Genomic DNA, 21,550 nt, shown 5'->3' on the forward strand with positions numbered 1-21,550 from the left:
CTCTGACATGGAGCTATAGACCGTCCTTGTTCCTAAATAACAACAAAAAAAGAAATTTGCACCCATCCCCCCTCAGGAATGGGCCTGAAGGAGGGTCAGAACAGACATTCCTCCCCCTTGCCAGGGTACAGGATACCTCGCATTCACACATGGCCTCCTGCCACCCACCTGCCCTGTGATTTGCTCAAATAAGTACAACAAACAAAACATGAACCCTATGTTTTATTTTGATTCGTAGAAAACCACAGGAAAACCTTCTCACCTGTAATACTGGGGACTTTCAGTTGTGTATAACTCTCATCAGTATGGGTTAGAGTTCAGAGTTAAGATTTGGAAGCACATTATTTTATTTTATAGGTGTTAGATTGCAGATTAGGTTAGGTTTTAGTCAGGGACGAACACGGTACACTAATCCTGTGCTTGAGTGAAAGTACTGGTGTAAAATATTACTTGAGTAAAATAAGTCCTTTATTAATGTTTCTACTTTACCTACTATATACTCACATAAAAAAAGTAAAAGTAGATTCTAGATATTAATCTATAGACTCGTGTGGATGCATACATGAAAAAATACAGTTTGTAAAGTGAAGGTTTCTGTTTTAACAGCATCCGTCAGAAAAAGTCTCATGGTATTACAGCAACAGAGCTTCTGCTTCTACTGTATCACAGCTATCACAGGGAATCAGTATTTAGGGGCCATATTCCTTTGCACAGGCCACCTTCCTCCCTCTTTAGAGAAATAATAAAGGACACATTCACACAGTAGTTATAGGACTAAGACGTAGGATATTTTTCTTTAAAAGCATGGTAAAGTACACATTTTTAAAGGGAAAAAAGTCTTCAATTACAGTAAGATTTTCTGTGTTCTTTAGGTACTCAAAAAGTGTTTTTCTATTGCATTGCTCAGAAAAGAACCTTTGAAGCACCTTTATTAGTAATAATTCATTTGCTGCTTTAGTTATTTAAACACTAAATAGTAATTAACAGAGCAAATACATTTTGAGTATATATATATATATATATATAATTCGAATTATTATGTTATTTTTCAATAGTTAATTTCATATGATTTCTGAATGTAATAAGGTGTTCTGAATGAACACACAGTTTGTGTCCATTCAAGTTAGATTCTGTTTAATAAAATTGGCTAAAATGTTTTGGGCAGTATATATATATATATATATAAAATACAACCTGTTCAATAAAATTGGCTAAATGTTTTGGGCAGTTTATATATATAGTTATAGTTAACTGCCCAAAAACATTTTATCCACTTTTATTGAACAGAATGTAAGTTAAATGAACACAATTTTATATTTCAGTAAGTCATTTCATAAGATTTTTTTATGTAGTAAGGTGTTCAGAATGGACAAACACAATTTTATTATTATTATTATTATTATTATTATTATTTTTTTTTTTTTTTTTTTGACAAATTATGAATAATCAACATGACCATAACTGTTGATTTGTGAGGAAACTTCTTATTACATAAACTTCATTTTCTGAAGTTTTTTTTAAAACCACTTTCTTGTATATCGTCAGACTAAATATTGTTGGTCATTTCATACCATTCATTTCATTCCTGTCCACTTCCCCTACATCACTTCCACCATCAGTTTTGCGATTTGCAGTCCCAGTGGTTAAAATGTATGCTCTGATAGCAGATCAGTCATTAAAGCTAATTAGAGCCACATTTTGGCCATTTCACCATGTTCAAAAGTGGACTTGCTTGGATCTTGCAACAGTGGACACTTATTTGTACTCTGACGGATTACTGCCATATTTATTTTTCGGAAATAACAATTTTACATAGTGGTAGGGGACCGGATTCCTATTCATTTCAGCCCATCTGTGGAGCTGGAGTGATTTCCTCCTCTTGGTAATTATACACTTGGCATGGCATTCAGCAAAAATGTTTGCTGCCCTGAAGATAAACATTTGGTATATCACTTTACTGAGATCACTGACAACGGACAAGTTTGCCAAGGCTTTTTTTTTTTTTGTAGTTTTTTTTTGTAGTTTGTTTATTTTCTCCAAGCCAGGGCTGAACGACAAACTTCTCAAGGGTATTCATAATGGAAATATACTGTATTCCCTCCCTCAGAGTTAAGGTGGTTTACTCCCATGATTTTCTGCAGCAGTGAAGGAGGTTTTTCTGTGTTACCTGCTTTTTACAAAAAACAAACATACTATAATAAAAAGCAGGCCTCGCGCATCAGATACTTATTGAGAATCCTGCTCGTCTTATGCTAGGTTCTTTCATGTAAGCTCTTGGGGTTCCTAAAACGATCACATTTGGCATAAAGTGTGGAAACTTTGAGGAACTCTCAGGAGATGTGATTAAACCCTCCAGTTTTACTGTAGCAGATTTCAGGCATCAGAGATTTGGAGTCTGGTTGTGGTTGGTTTGCGCTGCTGTCGTCCCAGCGCAGGGCCTCCTTAAAAGGCCTATGGAACATGGCTGCCATAGCATGAGTCAGAAAGAGAGAGGGAGGGAGGGAGAGAAAGAGAGAGAGGACCACACACACACACACACACACACACACAGCCCTGAACGGGAGGCCCACTACCTCCCTTACTCTCCCTCCCTCTCCTTCTATGAATTTAAGGAATGAATGTTAAGGACTGAAGTGATCCCTCACAGAGTATTAGGTCTTCCCCTGCAAAGAGACTTTTTCCATTTTTATTTTTCTGGAATTTCCAGAAAATTAGAAACTACATTTGCTACAAGTGTATGGTTGTAATGGCACACACAGTGTAAAGAAACACTATGTAGCATTTTTACCTTACAATAACAGCTTAAAAATCATTGTGATGCTCTTCTGACCTATAATAAGGAGAATAGCGTGGCTGTCATTGCTACTCCAGGCTTGGTACACTGATAACTGCACATGTAAGTAACTTCGGTTAAGTGAGCAGGAGTCATACTTGTCCTGTAACATGACTGAACTACGTCAGCCCAAATGCTTCTTTCACTTTTAGTGATGGGTCTGCATCTCTCAGCTTGCCCATAAAAAAAGAAAACGTGTACTTTAGTGTTGGCTCAAAGCACTAATTCCACCTCCCCACTGTAGGGGGAGTCCAGGAGTAAGAAATGCCAATTTTCCATAGTGTTGCTTTAATGTATTTGCATAGTGCACACAGCTTGCAAACTCAATACACTTACATTTATGGGATTTGCCTGATGCTCTTCTTCTCCAGAGCATCTTACATTTGAGTCATAATTACACAGATATGTTATTGGTGTTTGCGCCAGGAAAGGCTGTGCCATTATGCTACACCAATCAAAAGGATAACGTGTGTATGTATCTTCATGTTTTATTCGAAGTGCAGATCTTAATATTTATATTTATTTGAATTTAAAAATGTTCAAAATAGCTTTCTAATTCCATGCGACACAGTTTAGTGTGTCTTAGATCAATAAAGGTTCTCTAAAGCCACCCTTAACAAAATAATCCCCATTATTCACAGCCTCTAAAATCCATGCCCATATTTGGAACTCATTGACAAAGCAAGGTTTTTGTTTTTTTTAAGTTGTCCCTACTGTTTTTACTGTTTAATGTTGTAAACCTGATTCATTTGACCCGTGTATGTTTTTTTGACAACCTCATCAGAAATACCCTCAAAGAAGCCAAAAATCCTCATCAGGTGAGGCTACTCAAGATTCTTTAGGTAGCTAGAATGAGTTTCTTTAAGTAGCTGGTGTCATTATAGTGTTAAAGTTTAGTAGCAGGTGTAATTACAGCACCTGTTAACCTGCTTGAAGCATGAAAGCAGCAACATTCATATTTCAACTACTTTCAACTTTAGAGTTCAGACAATCTGGTGGCATTTGAGATAAAAAAAAAATACATTTTAGGCAGGACAGTAAGTAATGAGTTTGGAATGGTTTGTTAACCAGAGTGTATGACTGTGGTGATTTTCAAGAAAAGACAAAAACAAACAAACAACAAACTTTTTGCAATACCGAAATCCAACCTAGTTAGTCCCCCCTATTATGGCCATAACTACAGAATCACAGCAACTTCAGAGGCCTGCTGATTAATTAACAGCCCTGTTATGTGAGTGTGGATGCATGCATATCATAAGCTCTGCCCCATCCTTACCTGCTTTACTCATAAAAGTAGTGAATGGACATCAAGCACTCTTAGAGGTACAGGCAATGACAGTACTGTAGTTTGATGCACTGTTCAAAGGTAGTCATAAACAATGGGGACAGCTCTCTAGCCAAGTCAAGCGCTGTGACTGTGTTTTTATTGTGGACTGTGTTTACATTGGGGAGCCCCAGTATGAGAACTGCATTGCCAAAAGCCAGTGTGTAAATGAGGAGAGAATACAGACCAGCATGCCATTTTATTGGGTCATTGGGTATACTAGTCAAAATGTGGTGTTAAGAGGTTATTTATTATATACATATTATTTCTTTCATATTTCCAGCAAATACAGATACCAGTAAGTAAATACAGTAAGACAGTTTTAAAGGACCCATATCCTACATGCTTGTGGGTACTTTATTTATCCCCCATCCTGAGTTTTACTTATGACGTTTGTGTGGATTATTTACTTGATTGGCAAAGATGTAACATTAGTTAGTGAATAGCCAGAGCTAAACTGCTACGCTGAGTGGGGCAGATATATGTAAATGCGCTGGTTTGTTTCAACAGCTTAGTTTCTATATGGAATGTATAAAGTGGGGAGCTTTGATAGTTTTATAGTATTTAATATTATTTACATCAAACTCTTTTATGAAAAATAGGAAAATTCAGTTTTTCATGATATGTGCCCTTTAAATGCATGAGGGCTTTAATGCTCTGTTCAGTCATGTTATACAAAAATCTTAAATCGAATCCCTGACGTGTACAAAAACAACAGGTTGTAAGTTCATATTAAGAGCACAAATACAAATGTAGAAACTTAAATTCTGTACAGCCATGATATCCAAGTTCTCCATATAGTGGCACTGCACAGCTGATTTGAGTGGCAGTGTCACCATATGGAGAGCAACAGCCAGTGAATTTAAAGCAGCAAGCACTTTCCTTTCCACGTTCATAAAATCCAGTGTTGTCTGTCCTTTAAAGAAAACTTGTCCTCAAGACCTCTCTTGTTGGAAATGGAGAAATATAATATTACAGTAATCAAGACCTTTACTCAAACGATGCCATGCCCTGTAAAGATGTCATCACCCTCAGAATCGCTACTCCGCTGTAAGAGGATACTGTTCTTTTTATTTTTTACACAGTGAGTCCACTGCCAAACACATTTGTCTTAGACAATGAAGAGATGTTTCCCACTTATCCCACCAAACAGTGGCACCAGGCATTATTCAAGTGGCTTTGAATGTGACAGACTATGTTTCATTACACATCCCGATTACATGAGAGCCCCATTCTCTCAATAGGACCTCAGGGCACGTCGCTGACAAATCTAAGATATAAAAAGAAGTCTGAAGCTGAAGCTTGTGAGCATGGCAGATTGAGGCTTATTAGGCACCAGTCCAATGCCTATTGACTTGTTTGCCTATTGAGTTGTGCTTAGCTCCAGAACATTTCCAGTAGGCTTCAGTGGTTCCAGTAGGCTCAGCTCCACGGGTCTGAGCGGTGCTGCTGGTTGTAGTTCTGAAGTTTAATCTGATCCTGGATCTGGTTAATCAGGACCTGAGAGAGCAGAATTCCCACCAGCTGTGAAAGAAGAGTGAACTCAGTTATTTTGGCTGAGATACTAGTCATTGAGAGAATACACAGGGGGCCTAAGCTTGGACTATAAATTCAGACAGAACTATTAAAATTATTACAATTTTACTATTTACTATTTTCCTATAGGTTTATAACCTAACAGTAATGTAATTACTATATAATTACCAATTGGACTGGCTTCTAATATTACCTAATAATAAATAGTGATAACTGTATTATGAATGTAACATGGTTTACATTCATTGGTATCTCTACTGAACAGTAGATTGCATGCAATCCCGCGATCATTATTAGATTAATAGTCTATGATATACATTTTCCAAGTGTTGCTTGTTCAGTTAATGAATTGGTGATGTTTGTAGAGCCTGGAAGTGGCATCTTTTCTATTGTATACATGATTGAACAAACTGTAGATCCATAGAATGATTGTGCAAAAGAATAGTTAAATCAATAAAAAAGGTATGTGCATGTGAAAGTGAAAAAATAACAATAATTTCTGTAATACAGTAAAGTCAATACGCGTTTGGACAGTGACACAATTTTCAACCCTTCAGTTTTAAATCAAGGGGGTTAATATAAATATTGCAATAACTCTTTAGGAATTCCAACCATTTTTACATATTTCCTCTTTTTTCACAGGCAGAAAAGTAATTGGACTATTTACTGATATGTAATTTAATAGCCAGGTATGGTCTGTTCCTTTGTTATTTCATGAAAAAATGAAGGAGACAAAGGTCTGAAGCGCTGAACGTATTTGGTAGAGTGTTGAGAGGTGTTGCTACATGTGAGGGAGGTCATTATTAGGCCAAAAAACAACCCTATCAGAGTGATAGCACAACTTTCTGGAATGACCAAATCAATAATTCGGTACATTCAGAAAAATAAAAAAGGTACTAGCGATCTCAGCAAAACTAGAGACCTGGAGGAAACCAGAAGACAACTAAAGTAGACAAACTAAAGTAGACAAAAAAAATCCCTTCATAACATCCAGTCAAGTCAAGGGAGTAGGCATATCACGGTTACAGTCTACAATCAAGAAACACATTAATAAATATAAATACAGAATGTTTACCTGATTGCAAAGCAATGTTAACACTCAAGAACAAGAAAGGTAAGACTAGACTGATAGAAGACATCTTCAAAAACCTGCCCAGTTCTGGATCAAGATAGTTTGGATAGATGAAAGCCAGATTAACTTGAATATGTGGGAGTAATATGTAGAGGTTACTTATCTGAAGCATACCACATCATCTGTTAAACATGGTGAAGACACTGTTATGGCATGGGCATGTATGGCTGCCACTGGAACTTTGGAGTCACTGATGTTTATTCATAATAAGACTGTTAATACACTGTGTGCACAATTATTAGGCAAGTCTTCTTTTTGAGGATTATTGTTATTAATCACCAACTACAGTGCTCTCGGTTAATCCAAAATGTTAATAAACCTCAAATATGAATGTTTAAGAAAGAAAAAGTGAGGTTTTGGTTTTCTTAGGAGAATATCTATATGTGCACAATTTTTGGGCAACTATTATTATGCAGCTAAATGCACACATTTTCCCATCTCACTTAATTTTCATCTGTTCAAGTGAGAATTATAAAGAAACAACTTAAAACTTTCCAACAAACATTAAAATCAGTGACCGATATAGCCACCCTTCTTTTCAATAACAGTGACAAGCCTTCCATTCATGGAGTCAGCAACCACAGCCTCCCAGACACTGTTCAGAGAGATGTACTGTTTTTCTTCACTGTAAATCTCCCATTTTAGAATTGCCCACAAGTTCTCAATGGGGTTCAGGTCAGGTGAGGAAGGGGGCCATGTCATATGTTTTTCATCTTTAATGCCTTTATTTTCTAGCCATGCAGAGGAGTACTTGGATGCATGTGATGAAGCATTGTCCTGCATAAAAATCATTGTCTTTTTGAAAGATGCAGACTTCGTCCTGTACCACTGCTTAAAGAAAGTGCCCATCCTCAACCCGAAAAGGTCCCACCAGCTCATCTTTAATAATACCAGCCCATACCAGTACCCCACCTCCATATTGCTGGGGTCTGACACAAAATGGAGCTCTGTGCCCGTTACTGATCCAGCCACGAGCCCATCCACCTGGTCCGTCCATTTCATCAGTCCATAAAATCTGTCTCTGAGCCCTGAACATCTTGTACTTCTTGGTACTCCAGGTAGGTTGCAGTTCTGGAATATGACAGAACTGGAAGATAACGGGTTCCTGGTAGCTTCATGCTTGATTCTTCTCAAATCCTTGGCAGTTAATTTGCGTCTTTTTTCTGAACATGTTTCTTGCGAGCCTTATGACTATTTGCAACAAAACAATTGATGGTTCTGTGATCTCGCCCCAATATCTTAACAATTTTAAAAGTGTTGCATCCCTCTGAGAAACGTTTGGTAACTTTTCATAGTCAGTTAAATCTCTTTTTTGACCCATTTTGCCTAAAGAAAAAAACTGCCTAATAATCGTGCACACCTTGATATAGGGTGTTGACCTCTTTAGGCCACACCCTCTCTCATTACACAGACACCATTAAGCATTCAAGTTTATCCAGCTTGGAGTTTAATATGCCTAAGAAAAATAATATGGTCAAAATACCCACTTGCCCAATAATTGTGCACACAGTGTAGAAGTAGTGGAAGGAATTCTGAAGTGTGTAGAGATATAGACGTTCTGCTCAGATACAGTCAAATTCTGCAAAACTTACAGGGCAGCTCTTCACAGTACAGATGGATAATGATTTAAAACATATCCCAAAAGCAACCCAAGAGCTGCTTTAAGGAACGTGAATGGAAAGTTCTTAAATGGCAGCTTGATTCAGATATCTGACCTCAAGCCAAATGAGCAGCTTTTCACTTACTGAAGAAAAAACTGAAGTCAGTTGAGTTGAGTCAGTTTGAGCAGCACCTGAGGGCCTGCTCAAAAAGCATCTCAAGGTAAGGAACTTGGGTTGCCCATGTCACTTCAGACAGTCATTGACTGTGAATGATTAAAAATACTTATATATAAATACTTATAATGATTTGTTTGTCCAATTAATTCTGTGCATGAAAAAATGAAGGATTGGAAAAATTCCTAAAGAGTTAATGCAATATTTCATGAACACCTTACTTTATAGTTAAGACTTAGGGCAGCGGTGAGGAACTCCAGTCCTGGAGGGCCAGATTCCCACACAGTTTTGTGCTTTTCCTGATCAGTTACACCTGATTCAACTAGTAGGTGTGCTAAAGCAGGAAAGTCAGCAGTCAAATATGCTGAACTCCGGAAACTCAACAAGTTTAGTAAATGTATTTGTATTTTCATGTTTTTGTTTTCCACTTGAAGACATCTTACCTGAGGAATGGCCAGGCCCAGTGCTACGCCTCCCAACAGAAACAGGTTGCTGTGAATCCAGTTGACTAGTTTGTCGATGCAGCCATTGGTGTTGATGAAGGCGTCAGCTTGAAGGTGATCTAACGCCTGCATCCCATGCCCACACATGGTGTTTATAACGTTCTGTGACCAGAAAGACAATAAAGAGTGTAAAACAACATGATCACTCTTAAATACCAAATACATCCTTAAATACAATATGCTGTAGAGGTAACTGAGGTAACTGTGGAGTTCCTACACCTAATAGTGGCATAATAGTGGTTTTAGGATGTTTAGTTTTTTTTTAAATCTACAGTTAATATACAGTACAGAAAATAATATATGCAACTATTTGTCTAGGAAGTAGGGGTTTATAAACAATACATTATGATATGAAGTGTATTAGCTTAATAAAAGCTCTCCTTTACAGTATCCTTTCAATATCCAGTTTAGACACTTCCTTCATTAAAGTAAACCAGTGGGGCTGCTAGTAGAATAGCACAGATCCAAACAGAATTCAGCAACCAAACCTGCGTTCTACTGAAATCAGTTGTTCTTTTTAAACAATATACCTGTTTATTTGCATTAATAATAATAATTAAAATAGTATTCACAGAAACACACTTACTGCAGGTTCAATATTTCCGGACAATTGAGTATTAAGGAGTAGTATTAAAGTATTAAAGAGTCAAATAAAAAACAAACAAACTGTCTATTCACTCCAAAATCCACACAGTTCACATATGAAATATAATAAATGTATCATTTTTATGATGGCACTTATTTTATTTATATTTCCACCTATCCTGTCTGCAACAACTTAGCCCCACTCATTCACACCTAAGTTAGGAGAAGTGTTTCAGCCTGGACCAGTGGTCCCCAAACTTGCTGCTGGAAAGCTTTCTTAACCTAGACGTTGTATCCAACCCTAATTCACCCCCTACAACTAATGACGGCCTTCTGAAGTTCTTGACTGGCTAAATGGGGTGTGTTTAATTTGGGTTGGAACTGAAACCTGCAGGAAGGTAGCTCGCCAGAAGGCAGGGTGGAGAACATTTGGCCTAGACTGCTTTTTAAATAAAATGGCAAGCAGAACAGGGCTCATTTACATATAAATAAAAAGTCTTAAAAGCACAGTAGTAATAAAAAAAAGCCATGTTGTAAAATGGTCACGTATAAAAATGAATCACGTGACTATTTTTCTGTTTAGACAAAATCCTTGTATCTCCATTTTTGCTGTTTTTCACTTTTTGGCACAGTTTGAATTTGGTAATTGATATTTACATTGTGTTAAAACTGTATAATGAATGGACCAATTGAAATGCTCCCAGAAATTGTTTTACATTGACTTCCACTAAACATTAAGAAGGTTGCCATTTTGGAGGGATGAGGTTTTTGCATGATAGCGACTATAAACTCACAAAAACATCCTAAAAGAACAAAATAAAATACAAGAACCGTGAAGGTCATGGGCACTTTAGAATGTAATCTAGGCTTTTCTGCATAACACAGTTAAACTAAGGCCTTGTCCCTCATAACACAGTATCACAGTATTTCCAGACATTACCACGAGAAAGCAGGCTTAGTCAAGACTAATCAGACCACAGAAAAATGTTTGGCCTGCTATTGCTTACCTCATCTTTAGAGATCAGACAGCAGGAGAAAGGCACAGCACAGCGCTCTCTGCTCGGGTTGTCATCGGTGCAGTTAAAATATATGTTTCGTGACCAGTCCTTGTATGAAGTGCCACCACAGCAGGCAAACTAATCACACATAACAAGACAGGAGGAGGTCCCCATTGTTTTCACTAGTTATGGACAATGTAATGACACATTCATTGACTAAAGCCATAAAAAGAACAAAGAAAGCACAAAGACTGAGACTCAACCTCTTTTTGTCCAAAATCAATGAGGTTTTGAAGGTCCAGATCATCTCTGTAATGCAGGATTGCATTGTTAATCATTTCGGTCACTTTATGGCGTACCTGCAAAACATGGGAACAATATATATATATAATGCACATTGCAATGCAATCCTGCATGAATGTCTGCATCCCAGTATAGTGTTGTGGTTGCACAGCTATGCTAAATTAATATAGACAGCAGGGGGCGCTTTTTTAACATAAGATTTATTTGAGAGGATTTATTTTTACACCCCCCCCCCAAAAAAAGGGTTGTTCAAGTATTCTTTAGTAAAGTTAATGGTTCTTTATACAATTATAACACCATTAATAAATTGTCAGATTTCATAACATAATAAAATCGGAAACTTTAAAAATGTAGCTTCTAAAAATAGTTATGAACAACATATGACAGCATTTTTTTATGAGGATATACAATATGCTGTTCTAAGTATATTGTGAATATCTTTAGTGCTTTAAGAACAATTTCTTTGTAGTGAGTGTAATTAGATGAAGAGCCACAGATTTTGAATATAAATCACTGTATGTCCTACATGTTTCAGTATGGGAGAGTATATGAAAGGCCGTTTTTTTAAGAATCTACTGCTACCAGTACATTTTGTCTTCATGTCAAAATATTGTAATAAATAACATGTATTGTGAAATGGTCTTTAATTTTGCGATTTAACATTATTACCATATCGCCCCCCATTATTAGAAAGCACTCTATTTTTTTGTTGTTTTTGTAATACATTTATTTGTTGTTTTGTTTTCCTTTTTCTTCCATTTTGGTACTGCCAATTAACTTCCCCTAGCACTAGCAATGCTCCCGACACTAGGAGTGTCTCCTCTGAAACATGTAAAGCCAGGCACCGCCTCTTTTCGAACATAGCTGGACAGCCAACACACTCAGAGGATAGCACCAAGTCCCCAGCTCCACCGCACAAGCTAACAGATGCCTGTGCTGACAAACATTGCTTAAGAATGATGACGGGAGAGAGCGCCATCTACCCACTCAGAGAGAGCACAGCCTTTGTGCTCTCTCTAAATCTGCTGATGGCAAAGAGGCATGGCTCAGGATTTGAACTCGCAACTCCGGGGCCATAGTGGTAGCGCATTAGACTGAGCCACTAAGCCACTAAATTTTCCACTGAGCCACTAAATTTTCAGATCTACTTTCAAAACATCCTCTGGGGATCAGCAGGCAAACACAGAACACAGACTTGTCAGAGCCAGTTTTCAGTTTTCTGTAATTGTTCTTAGACTATTAAGGTGCATTTATACTTGTAGTTTGGTTCTCTTGTCCAGACCAAAGCAAAAAATCATACATTGTTGAATTTGGTTCAATCTGGTTTAATTAGCATTCACACTGACACAAGCGAGAAGATGTGAACAGAAGTGAATTGGATCAATTTTAGGATTTTCTGACAACTGCACGTTCTGACTATGTCTTATTATGGCTTGTGGGTTATATGTGTCCCTTTTTGCTAAAAAAAAAATGCATAAAGTGTATAGGTAATAAATTACTTGATCATATATTTGACTGTAAACACTGCGAATACATTTGACACTGATTACTGCACAGAGAGTCAAAAGTTCTGTAGAAGCATATATTTTACCTTGTCTGAAAAGACAAAACCCAAAATTCCAGCAGCCAGTTGCAGCAGAAAGAGGATCGTCAAGCAGATGCAGAACTGCAGGGAGAGGAGAGATGTTCACACATAACTTCCAATTCAGTTTTCAGACACCTAAGCATCAACTTGGATTTACAATTCGTCCACAACTCTAAGAAGCATCAAGCTGACAGCTGATTTTTTTTTGGTTGTCGAGGCTTTATTTAAGGTCGGTCTCGTTCTTATGCTTTGGTTCATAAAGCCTGACTGTTTTCCTGGGAACTAAAACGGACCGTTTGCAGGAGGCAGATGTTTTCTCGGAGAGAACCCACGCAGCCGCAGAAAGTGAGGAAGAACATGAGAACTCCAACAATCATCAGCAGGATGGAGGGGTCCACAGTCAAACAGGCCATAGCCGTCTCTGCACAAAATAAAGAAAGGCTGATGTTAGCATTCAGCGGTGGCTTAGACTTCAGTGGTGGTGAAAGGCATTATGACAGGGCACTTACATAACATAAGAAATGAAACCACAAAAACATGGTGGGAAAATACCAAACTATTCATTCTCTGTGAAACTGAAAGAGAGTTACAGGACTGGGACTTCTTTAGACTGAAGTTTAAAACAACCATGTTTTCAAACTTAGTGGCATTAACTGCTTACTGCCAAGCAGACATGTTGTTTCCTACACTTCAGGGAATGAAGACAGAACTTCCATTACTGGGGAAAAATAAGCATTAATACAATTATTGGCCCATTTAAGTAATAAGTAAGTAAGTCAGCAATTTCATACTGGTGATTTTAATCTGCAGGGATGAAACGAACACAACCGAACACATTTTGAAATTTTATGTTAATATGTTTTTAATAGTTGGAGCCAAATTAAAAAAAAATTAATAGAGGAAACCTAACATTTCCGCTAAAAATTAAACTGTAGACTAAGGCTCTGCTGCTTGCCAATAATTCAGCTGAAAGTGGAGTAAGTTACTTACAGTTTACAGTTCACTATTTACAATTTAATGGTGTTTGGACAAATTAACTAAGCGTAATTTAAATACATGAAAATATTTGCACCAAAATAAATATGTATAAGTATTAAGTAAGACTGCTAGAAACTCTGGCAATGCAATTTTTGGCGATAAAACAAAACAGCAAATATCAGCACAATACGATTTCTATAAAAAAAATATTTCTATAACATCTATTGTCATTTTAACTGAGTGTGTGAGTAAAATGCACCACAAAGTGAGCCTGTCTGGAATAATATATGTGGGGTAAAACTAACCCTACTAAGTCCTTTACAGTCTGGCTAGCTCTCACTGTGAGCACTTTATGTACAGCACTATATAACAGCCAATAACAGGGTGATTAAAATATATATATTTTTATTTTATAAAGCTACAGTACTTTACAGTACTTCCACAGGGTGGCAGACTAGGCAAACACTGCACAATTCGATATCAATCATTCAATAAATGTTAAACCTCCAGTCTAAAACCAACTGCAAATGTTAAACTGCTGTGAATCAGGACAGAGAAGCATTAGCAGGTTAGCATTAGCACAGCACAAATACAAAGTATGGCTGACTGAAATGCCACAAATTCCAGCTTGGCTACCAGTCCACCGAGTATCAGACAGCCTGCTGAGCTAACTGCTGAGCTCCCGACACAAGTGGGCGAAGTCGGGCGATTGGTATTGGAGTAAAACAAAGGCAAAATAAGACCATGAGGCCATATTTGGACTCATATTCAGCTATATAGGCTTAGATAAGTTCTTGCTAGCTAAACACCACACCACAACCACCAAGACCACCGTATTCGACACAGATCGAATTTGGCCTTTAACCCATCTGTGCAATGAACACACACTTACACAGTAGTGATCAAACAGAGAGCACACTTGCCCAGAGAGGTGGGCAGCCATTGCTGCGGCACCCGGGGAGTAGAGAGGGCGAAGGGCCTTGTTCAAGGGCCCACCAGTGGCATCGAGCCCACAACCCTGTCATTAATAGCACAGTGCTCTAACCGCTGAGCCACTGCTGCCCAAACACACCATATTCTAGCTAATGGAGTTGCTAAACTGTCAACTATGGTGGCCTCTCTCCCCCCCACCTGTTGTCAGAGTGTGACATCACCAATCAGTGAGCACCCACAGCGTCCCCTACCTTGTGTCTCTCTTAATTGCACATGGGGGAATGAGCTTAATTGGCCATGTACTAGATAGAAAATAATGTGACTGATATACCACCCTCATTTTGAGATACCATCAATATTAAATACTGCAGTATATAGTATAGTATGGTAAAAAAAAATCTGCATGTAATCATGCTACGGTAATGTCAGAAACTAAAAAGCATGTTTTACTTAAATCTCCTTAACTATATAAAAATGTTACTCTCCCCTTCGATGAAAATAACCCCTAGTTCACCTCAATCTGCTTGCCTCAAAAATAAATCACAGGTCTGTTCCCTCTACTGTCTACTGTATCCTCAAAAAAATCCAAAAAATAAGCACAGCTGATGTATATAATTGACTCTTTTGGTGGTATGCATGTGTTTACACTAATCAAAGATGAGTTTAATAGCAGCTCTTATAATGGTACAGTATTATGACTATGAGTTCATCATATCAGCTCACCATGTTTAGTTATCCTGGCGAACACACCAATGGACATCAGCACCAGTGAGATAATCTGTTATGAAATGGAGAGAGAGAAAGAGAGACAGACATTAATTAGGCAGGCTGTATTAGGAGGCTTATCAGAAAAAGAAAAATACCCTTTACTGATTTACAGGTTGTACACTTAAAGGTTGTTTGTGATTAAAAGTGGAACTAAAAGTGGTTCTTTTATGGCCTCACTTAAAAAAAACCCTTTACAGCACCTTTATTTTTAGGAGTGTACATTTGTAGGAGTATAAATATACTGTCACCTCATAAACTGGATATAATGCACTAGTCCGGATGCAGATGCTGTGATTGCTGTGACTGGATTTAAATGCATATACAATTCTCATATTAATAAGATATATTGCATCAATTAAAAAAACTTGTTGGAATTGTGTTGCAATGAGGAAATGAGTAGTGTATGAAATCTCCCAGGTAGTACATTTGGACACAGTTAACATGAATTGCAGTGAATAACAGGACATTGCACAACATCATTTGTATCTTCTTCATAGCTTTCCAGGGAGTGGTAAGCTTTGTTGCAATATGTTGTTTATGTGTGCTCTCACAATGTCAAACACACAGTTTCTGGCATCTGTGTGTAACCTCTGAACCGTGTTGGGTTTGTCTTTTACTGCGTGTTTCAGTACTGGTTTTGACATGCCCCCTGTCGACTAGACTATTCAGTTCTCTCTGGAAAATCCATAAGCCATCCTAAAGGCTGTTTCATTCCCCTAATGGCTCAAGTGAAGTTTCATAGTTTGGCGAATCGTGTGAACACACATGCTGACTTGGTCAGTAAAACTTTCTCAGAAATCACTGGGACGTGAAGCTTTTCAAACCCAAACAAACAGTGGATAAAGCTGTCCAGAAAATGATAACATTTAAATTAAATAACATTATTTTTACATATAAATTAAATAACATTATCCCAGTGTGACCACATTTGCTGTGGTCACACTGGGACCTAGATGTGGGCATTTTGCTTAAATTGCAGGTTGCCTAGTTGAGAAAACAGGGAAAGCCAATATTTCGATTTTACAAAAGCAGAGTTTCTAAAAGCAGCAAGTCAAAATTGCCCTGAGTTTGTTTTTGTGTAAAAAAATTACGGCAGACAGAAGAGCATGAAAACTAACTGTCCCATGAGTGTATACTGATCCTGTAGCTGGACTTGAGCAGCTGGAAATCTAAGGTAAGTACAGCAAAGAGAGAAAGAGAAAGACATATATATATATATATATATATAGAGAGAGAGAGAGAGAGAGAGATGAGTATGCACCACAGGACAGTAAGCGAGCGAGAGAGTGAAAGTGTGACGAGGTGAGAGAACAAGCAAAATATGTGAACTCAAGGTGGAGTAAACATTATCTAGTTAGTGCAAACAGGAACAACTAAAAGAATAGCTAATAGAAGTGATGAAAACAGGTGGTGGCTCATTATCATTTAAAGGACCGTTCTGAACAGAGCTCATACTCCGCAATGACAAGGAAGCAGTTTAGAGGAGCGTGTTTGGTTAACACAGGAAGTGTTACTTTCACAGCCTTGGACGTAATTTTGAGATCTCACTGAAACACAAAGTCCTGAATTATAGCTAATAAAACAAGGCGAGGTAACTTTACTTTGACACTGTGAACCTCTCACCGACACAGAACAGAGAGCGGTAAACCTAGATGCATCCATGTTTCAATTCACCCTATAAAATGGCCAAGTTCCTTAACACAAGGCAGTGCTCACAGCCATGGCTTCCTAACTCAGCTCTCAGGTTACTAAGGCTTTTCTTTTGGTGAAAAAGCTGGGAATGAGATCTCGGCCTAGCACAAGGTGCTGCATGTAGTGTAGTGTCTAACACCATTCTTACAGTGATTTCACTCATTTCTGACTGTACTCTGACTGCAGGGTTTAATTTCTGCAGGACGTTTTAGTTTACGTATGCTGTAAGTGCCTGTATTTGGAACATTCATTTTGTGTTAACCTGTTTATTTGTGTCACTGTGCACTATTTTCGGATTCTGTGGTCTAGTTTCGTGTCAGAGAGTCAATTCTATCATCATTTCGAATGCATTTTACACATGACAGACTCCAGGTCAGATTAAATGGGAAGAAAAATTCCTTGAGGGCTTGTCCAGTAGGTTTTCACAAGCTTCAGCTTGTCCTGTTTCCAAAAAAGGTACATACCACTGCGTATCACATTATTATTTAGTGTCAGCTTATTCAGACAGTTCAGAGAAGTTAATTACTGAATTAGTAAATCTCATTTGTTCAGTCTTCTGCTACATGATAGGCTCTGTTACGCATTATTAAGATTAAATATCTCAGTTCTTTGATATCATTGCCATTTTTTTTTCGAACTTTCCTCTAGAAAATATAATTTGGATGATCAAATCCCACCCATAGTCTATCTAAGTCAACTCAAGTGAAGGAAATCACTGGCTACAATAGCTAGCCTATTCATGTGGATTTCAATGTGAAATCGTCATTTGTGTTCCTGTAAAGCCACCCAAACGTTTAAGCAGAAAGCATTCACACCACACTGATTTGCCATTTTTCACTTGCACAAGGTTTCTCTTTACTGTCCACAGTTTTACAAGCATGAGTAAAATGAGCCTTGGCCTTTTACTAGTAGCTAACTGTTTCAAACTAATATATAATAACCAGTAAATTTATAAAGGTCTCTGCGTTTAGTTTTTCTATCCTTTTATTTTTCACATTGTGGGTTGAATTCTCTCACTGAGGAGGCATTATTCATCTGGACCCTTTATTTGTGAACTACAGAATAAAAAGTGAAAGGCCGCATGGGGCCCACTCCCCCCCTTCCACCCCCAAAAAACTCAGTGTTGCACTATCAGCATATGAATAAATGAGACTTGCTGCTTAGCAACAGCAACAAGTTCAAAAAGAGGTTGTTAAAAGCAGACTGGCAGAATCCACAGCCAAGAGAAAAGGAGTTTTGTTCTAGGATGCCAGTGTAAGTTCATTACGATTCTAACGAGATAAACTCCATCTTATACAGCGCACATAGTGTCATAGGTTGACTTCAAAGTCCAAGCAGATCCAGGTCAAGGCCTGGTCAACATCCCTCACGATAAATACTTGGACGAGGCCTTTGCAGGTCTTTGGTTATCAGCCACACAAAGCAGTGCAAGTTCCAGATGTCCTGTGGCAGCATATCTGACTCCATAAGAAGCAGGCTTGGTGCTGGCAGGCCAGGCTGATGACTGTAGTTACTGCAGATTAGTACACATTTAAAAAGACCTTCATAACAGGCACGTACAAGACTGTACACGCTCGGCAGGTTCAGTATCTTAACTTCACTGTCTGGTGCACTCCAGAGGAGGATGGGTTTCTCTTTCAAGATCTGATTGCTCACACAGTTTCTTTCTTATGCTCTAAAAATTGCATTTTTTCACTGGATGGGCAATTTTTATGATGTAAATATAATACTATGATATACAATATGTCATATACAGATGATTAAAGTTGAGTTCAATTGATTTTTTTGTACTGTGACATACTATGATGTCATTTATAATAACAGAACTACCTAGCACGCATGCAGGCCTGATCAATAACAATAACACGGTATCTGCCTTTTATGCATTTTACTGTGTTTCTAACCCTACAGACATCAATGTTATATTCCTTTGCGATGACAATCTAGGTATTTACAGCATACAGAATACAGTGCTAGAATGGGTCTTTGACTCATAACAGTGGAGGAACCGTTTTGGTGCTATATAGAACTCTTTTTAAGGGGTCTGTTAAAGAAGAACCTACAAGTGGTTTTCAATAAACTAATGCATCCAAATTAGATGTTATATGAACGACTGCCATTAATAAAGAACACTTAAGGAGCCCTTTTTGTCAGAGTGTAGAAAGGCGTCATTACTTTATCATGTAAACAAGGAGATTCCTTAAAGATTCTTACATATTTTCCTCACTTGTATATGATGGTTTGTCAATTTTTATGTATCGTATGGCATTGGAAAATGTTCCTGTATTGGTTCATCCATCGTAATAGGCCTCCATGTCAAAGGGGTGGGCAATATGACAATATATTTTTTTGTAATGTGATCAATTTATGTTTTTATTGCTTATCTGAGCATTGTGGATTAAAGAGCACTGACCAATCGCATGATTCATCACAAAAAAATGTATTAGTCCTGTTTAATTAGACAGCAGTGGTACAGCAGACTCACTCACTATAAATCACTGTACTCAGTATGGGAAGGTACTTGAATGGCAGCTTATAAGAATCGGACACTTCTGGTGCTTTTTGTCTATATGTTGAAATATTGCGAAAAAATGTTAAGGTAAGGTGAAACAGTCTTTAAATATAGTGATATTATGTTTTATCCTGTTGCCCACTCCTATTACATAGCACTAAAACATTCCTTGACCCTTTTTGGTGCTACATAGAACCATTTTACCAAGGGTTCTCTAACAAACCATATACAACTGGTCCATTTAACCAGGCAAAGACTGATTTAAGCATTTAAATGGTTCTTTTTATATAAAGAACCCTTAAAGAAGCCCTCTTTTAATGTAGCTACACAATCTGCATGTAAATGACACGGGACAGTAGCAGTGGCTTTGAAAGCAGCCCTTGACACTGAACCTGCCTAACACGTACCTGGTCTTTTCCCAATCACCCAGACATTCAGCAAATAATGCCTAATGCCAAAAGCCCACTACACCTTCAAATCTGCTGCTCTCTGGAAGTCTATGGGCATTAATGATTATCCGGAGAGCACGAGGAAAAGCTCAATCTTTAACCCAAACCGTGCTGTTCGGGTCATTTGAGAGGGCCACGACCTACTTTACTAGCACCACCACGGAACTCCAAAGCTAGATAATGAGGTAAGCGGGAAAGTTCTGCTCAGCTAACTAACTAACCTACTCACCCAGAAGATCGTGTTAAAGAAGAAGAGCAGATACTTCACAGCCGGACTGACGAAGTTGAACTCTTCGTCGTTCTGCGGCACTCTAGCTGTTCTCCCCATGATGAACCGAGCCGCTTATCTTCAGGTGAAAGGCTCTTCTGTCAAAGTCAAGCGCGAACCCGAGCCTGTAGATCTCCAGTCTTCTCATCCCTTTCGTTCCTCCACTTGTCGGAGACACACGGCGGTGGCGCGCCCTCCCCCGCAGCTATGCATTTTCTCTGTGAGAGACTGAAGTGAACAGAGGGAGTCTCAGCTCAGTGCGACTGCGGGTTAAAAAAAAAGGAGCGTTTCCTGCTTGGCTGAGGTTGAGTTCGAGCATTGATGTGGGCGTTTCTGCACTTTTGGGCGCTTGAGATCAAACGCAGCATCTTCTGCCTCTCTGTCTGTCTGTCTGTCTGTCTGTCTGCAAGTGCAGTGTGCTTACTTACTTACTCACTCTACTCTTAGTCCACTGTTGCATTAACTTTTGTGAATTAACTTAAAACTTAAACTTAAAAAATACAATTAATCTACACTTTTGCTCCCTTTTAGTATTTAGGATCCAATTGACTTGACTTGTTTGTTGTCTTTGACAATGCAGGACACACCCTCTATATCTGAAAGAGCAGGAACTCGCTCTGCAAGGCCGGGAGGGGGGGGGGGGGGGGTAGGGGTGAATGGGTATGGGAGGGTGTGAAGGGGTGGGGGTTGTCAAGTAAGAGCCACTAGTGGGCCTTAATCCCCTCAGCACAATAATATTATTTAAAAAGGAAGTAATCAATATGAATTAATGCTTCATTCGTTTTAATCAGTGAAACTGGGGGGATACAGCAAAACAACTGGATAGAAGCAAGAGTTAAAGAAGTCAGTTACTGCATTGTCACTGAATAATGAATGGACCAATAGAAATGCTCCAAAAAGATCCAAAAGGATCATATATATATATATATATATATACTCACAGTACTTGTGGACCTTCTCCAGGCTTTCATTCCCTAAGCAACTGCTTATACCATGAAAAAATGGCCTCGCTGCACAATTATACAGTGTCATACACTGTTAGTGATGTGTCTCCATACCAAACTATTTAGACAAATACCTGACTTACATGTCATCTTTTTTAACACCATTTATCTGAAGTGAATGGTTTACTGAACACTCAGATGTACAGCTTTCTCCTATCCCAAACACAGACAGTCAACCCAGACATGCTTGGTGTCAAGTTTTCTTTTTTGGTTGTCCACTGCCACCACGAGGCTAAATTAATAGAAGTCCATCAATGGAATGAGGTTTTGGGTGACACAGACTGTCTGTCCAGCCTACATCCTATATACTTCTGTACTAAATAGTTCACTATCTTTAGAAATGCATTCTTCCATTAGAATTGTAGTACAGAG

General features: G+C 38.2%; 1 protein-coding gene across 1 annotated transcript; it reads right to left on the minus strand.

Moving 5' to 3' along the window:
- Nucleotides 1-4,293: 4,293 nt before the first annotated feature.
- On the minus strand, nucleotides 4,294-20,431 carry tspan33a (tetraspanin 33a). Its single transcript, XM_072672907.1, has 8 exons — nucleotides 20,136-20,431; nucleotides 15,209-15,263; nucleotides 12,868-12,995; nucleotides 12,581-12,655; nucleotides 10,950-11,045; nucleotides 10,696-10,824; nucleotides 9,044-9,205; nucleotides 4,294-5,681 (listed from the first exon to the last, which is right to left on the minus strand). The coding sequence occupies exons 1-8, from the start codon at nucleotides 20,232-20,234 to the stop codon at nucleotides 5,580-5,582; spliced, it is 846 nt and encodes a 281-aa protein (XP_072529008.1). The 5' UTR covers nucleotides 20,235-20,431; the 3' UTR covers nucleotides 4,294-5,579.
- Between the last annotated feature and the right edge of the window lie 1,119 nt (nucleotides 20,432-21,550).

Source organism: Salminus brasiliensis, chromosome 2, assembly GCF_030463535.1.
Source record: "Salminus brasiliensis chromosome 2, fSalBra1.hap2, whole genome shotgun sequence".
In the NCBI taxonomy this organism is placed as follows: Eukaryota; Metazoa; Chordata; class Actinopteri; order Characiformes; family Bryconidae; genus Salminus; species Salminus brasiliensis.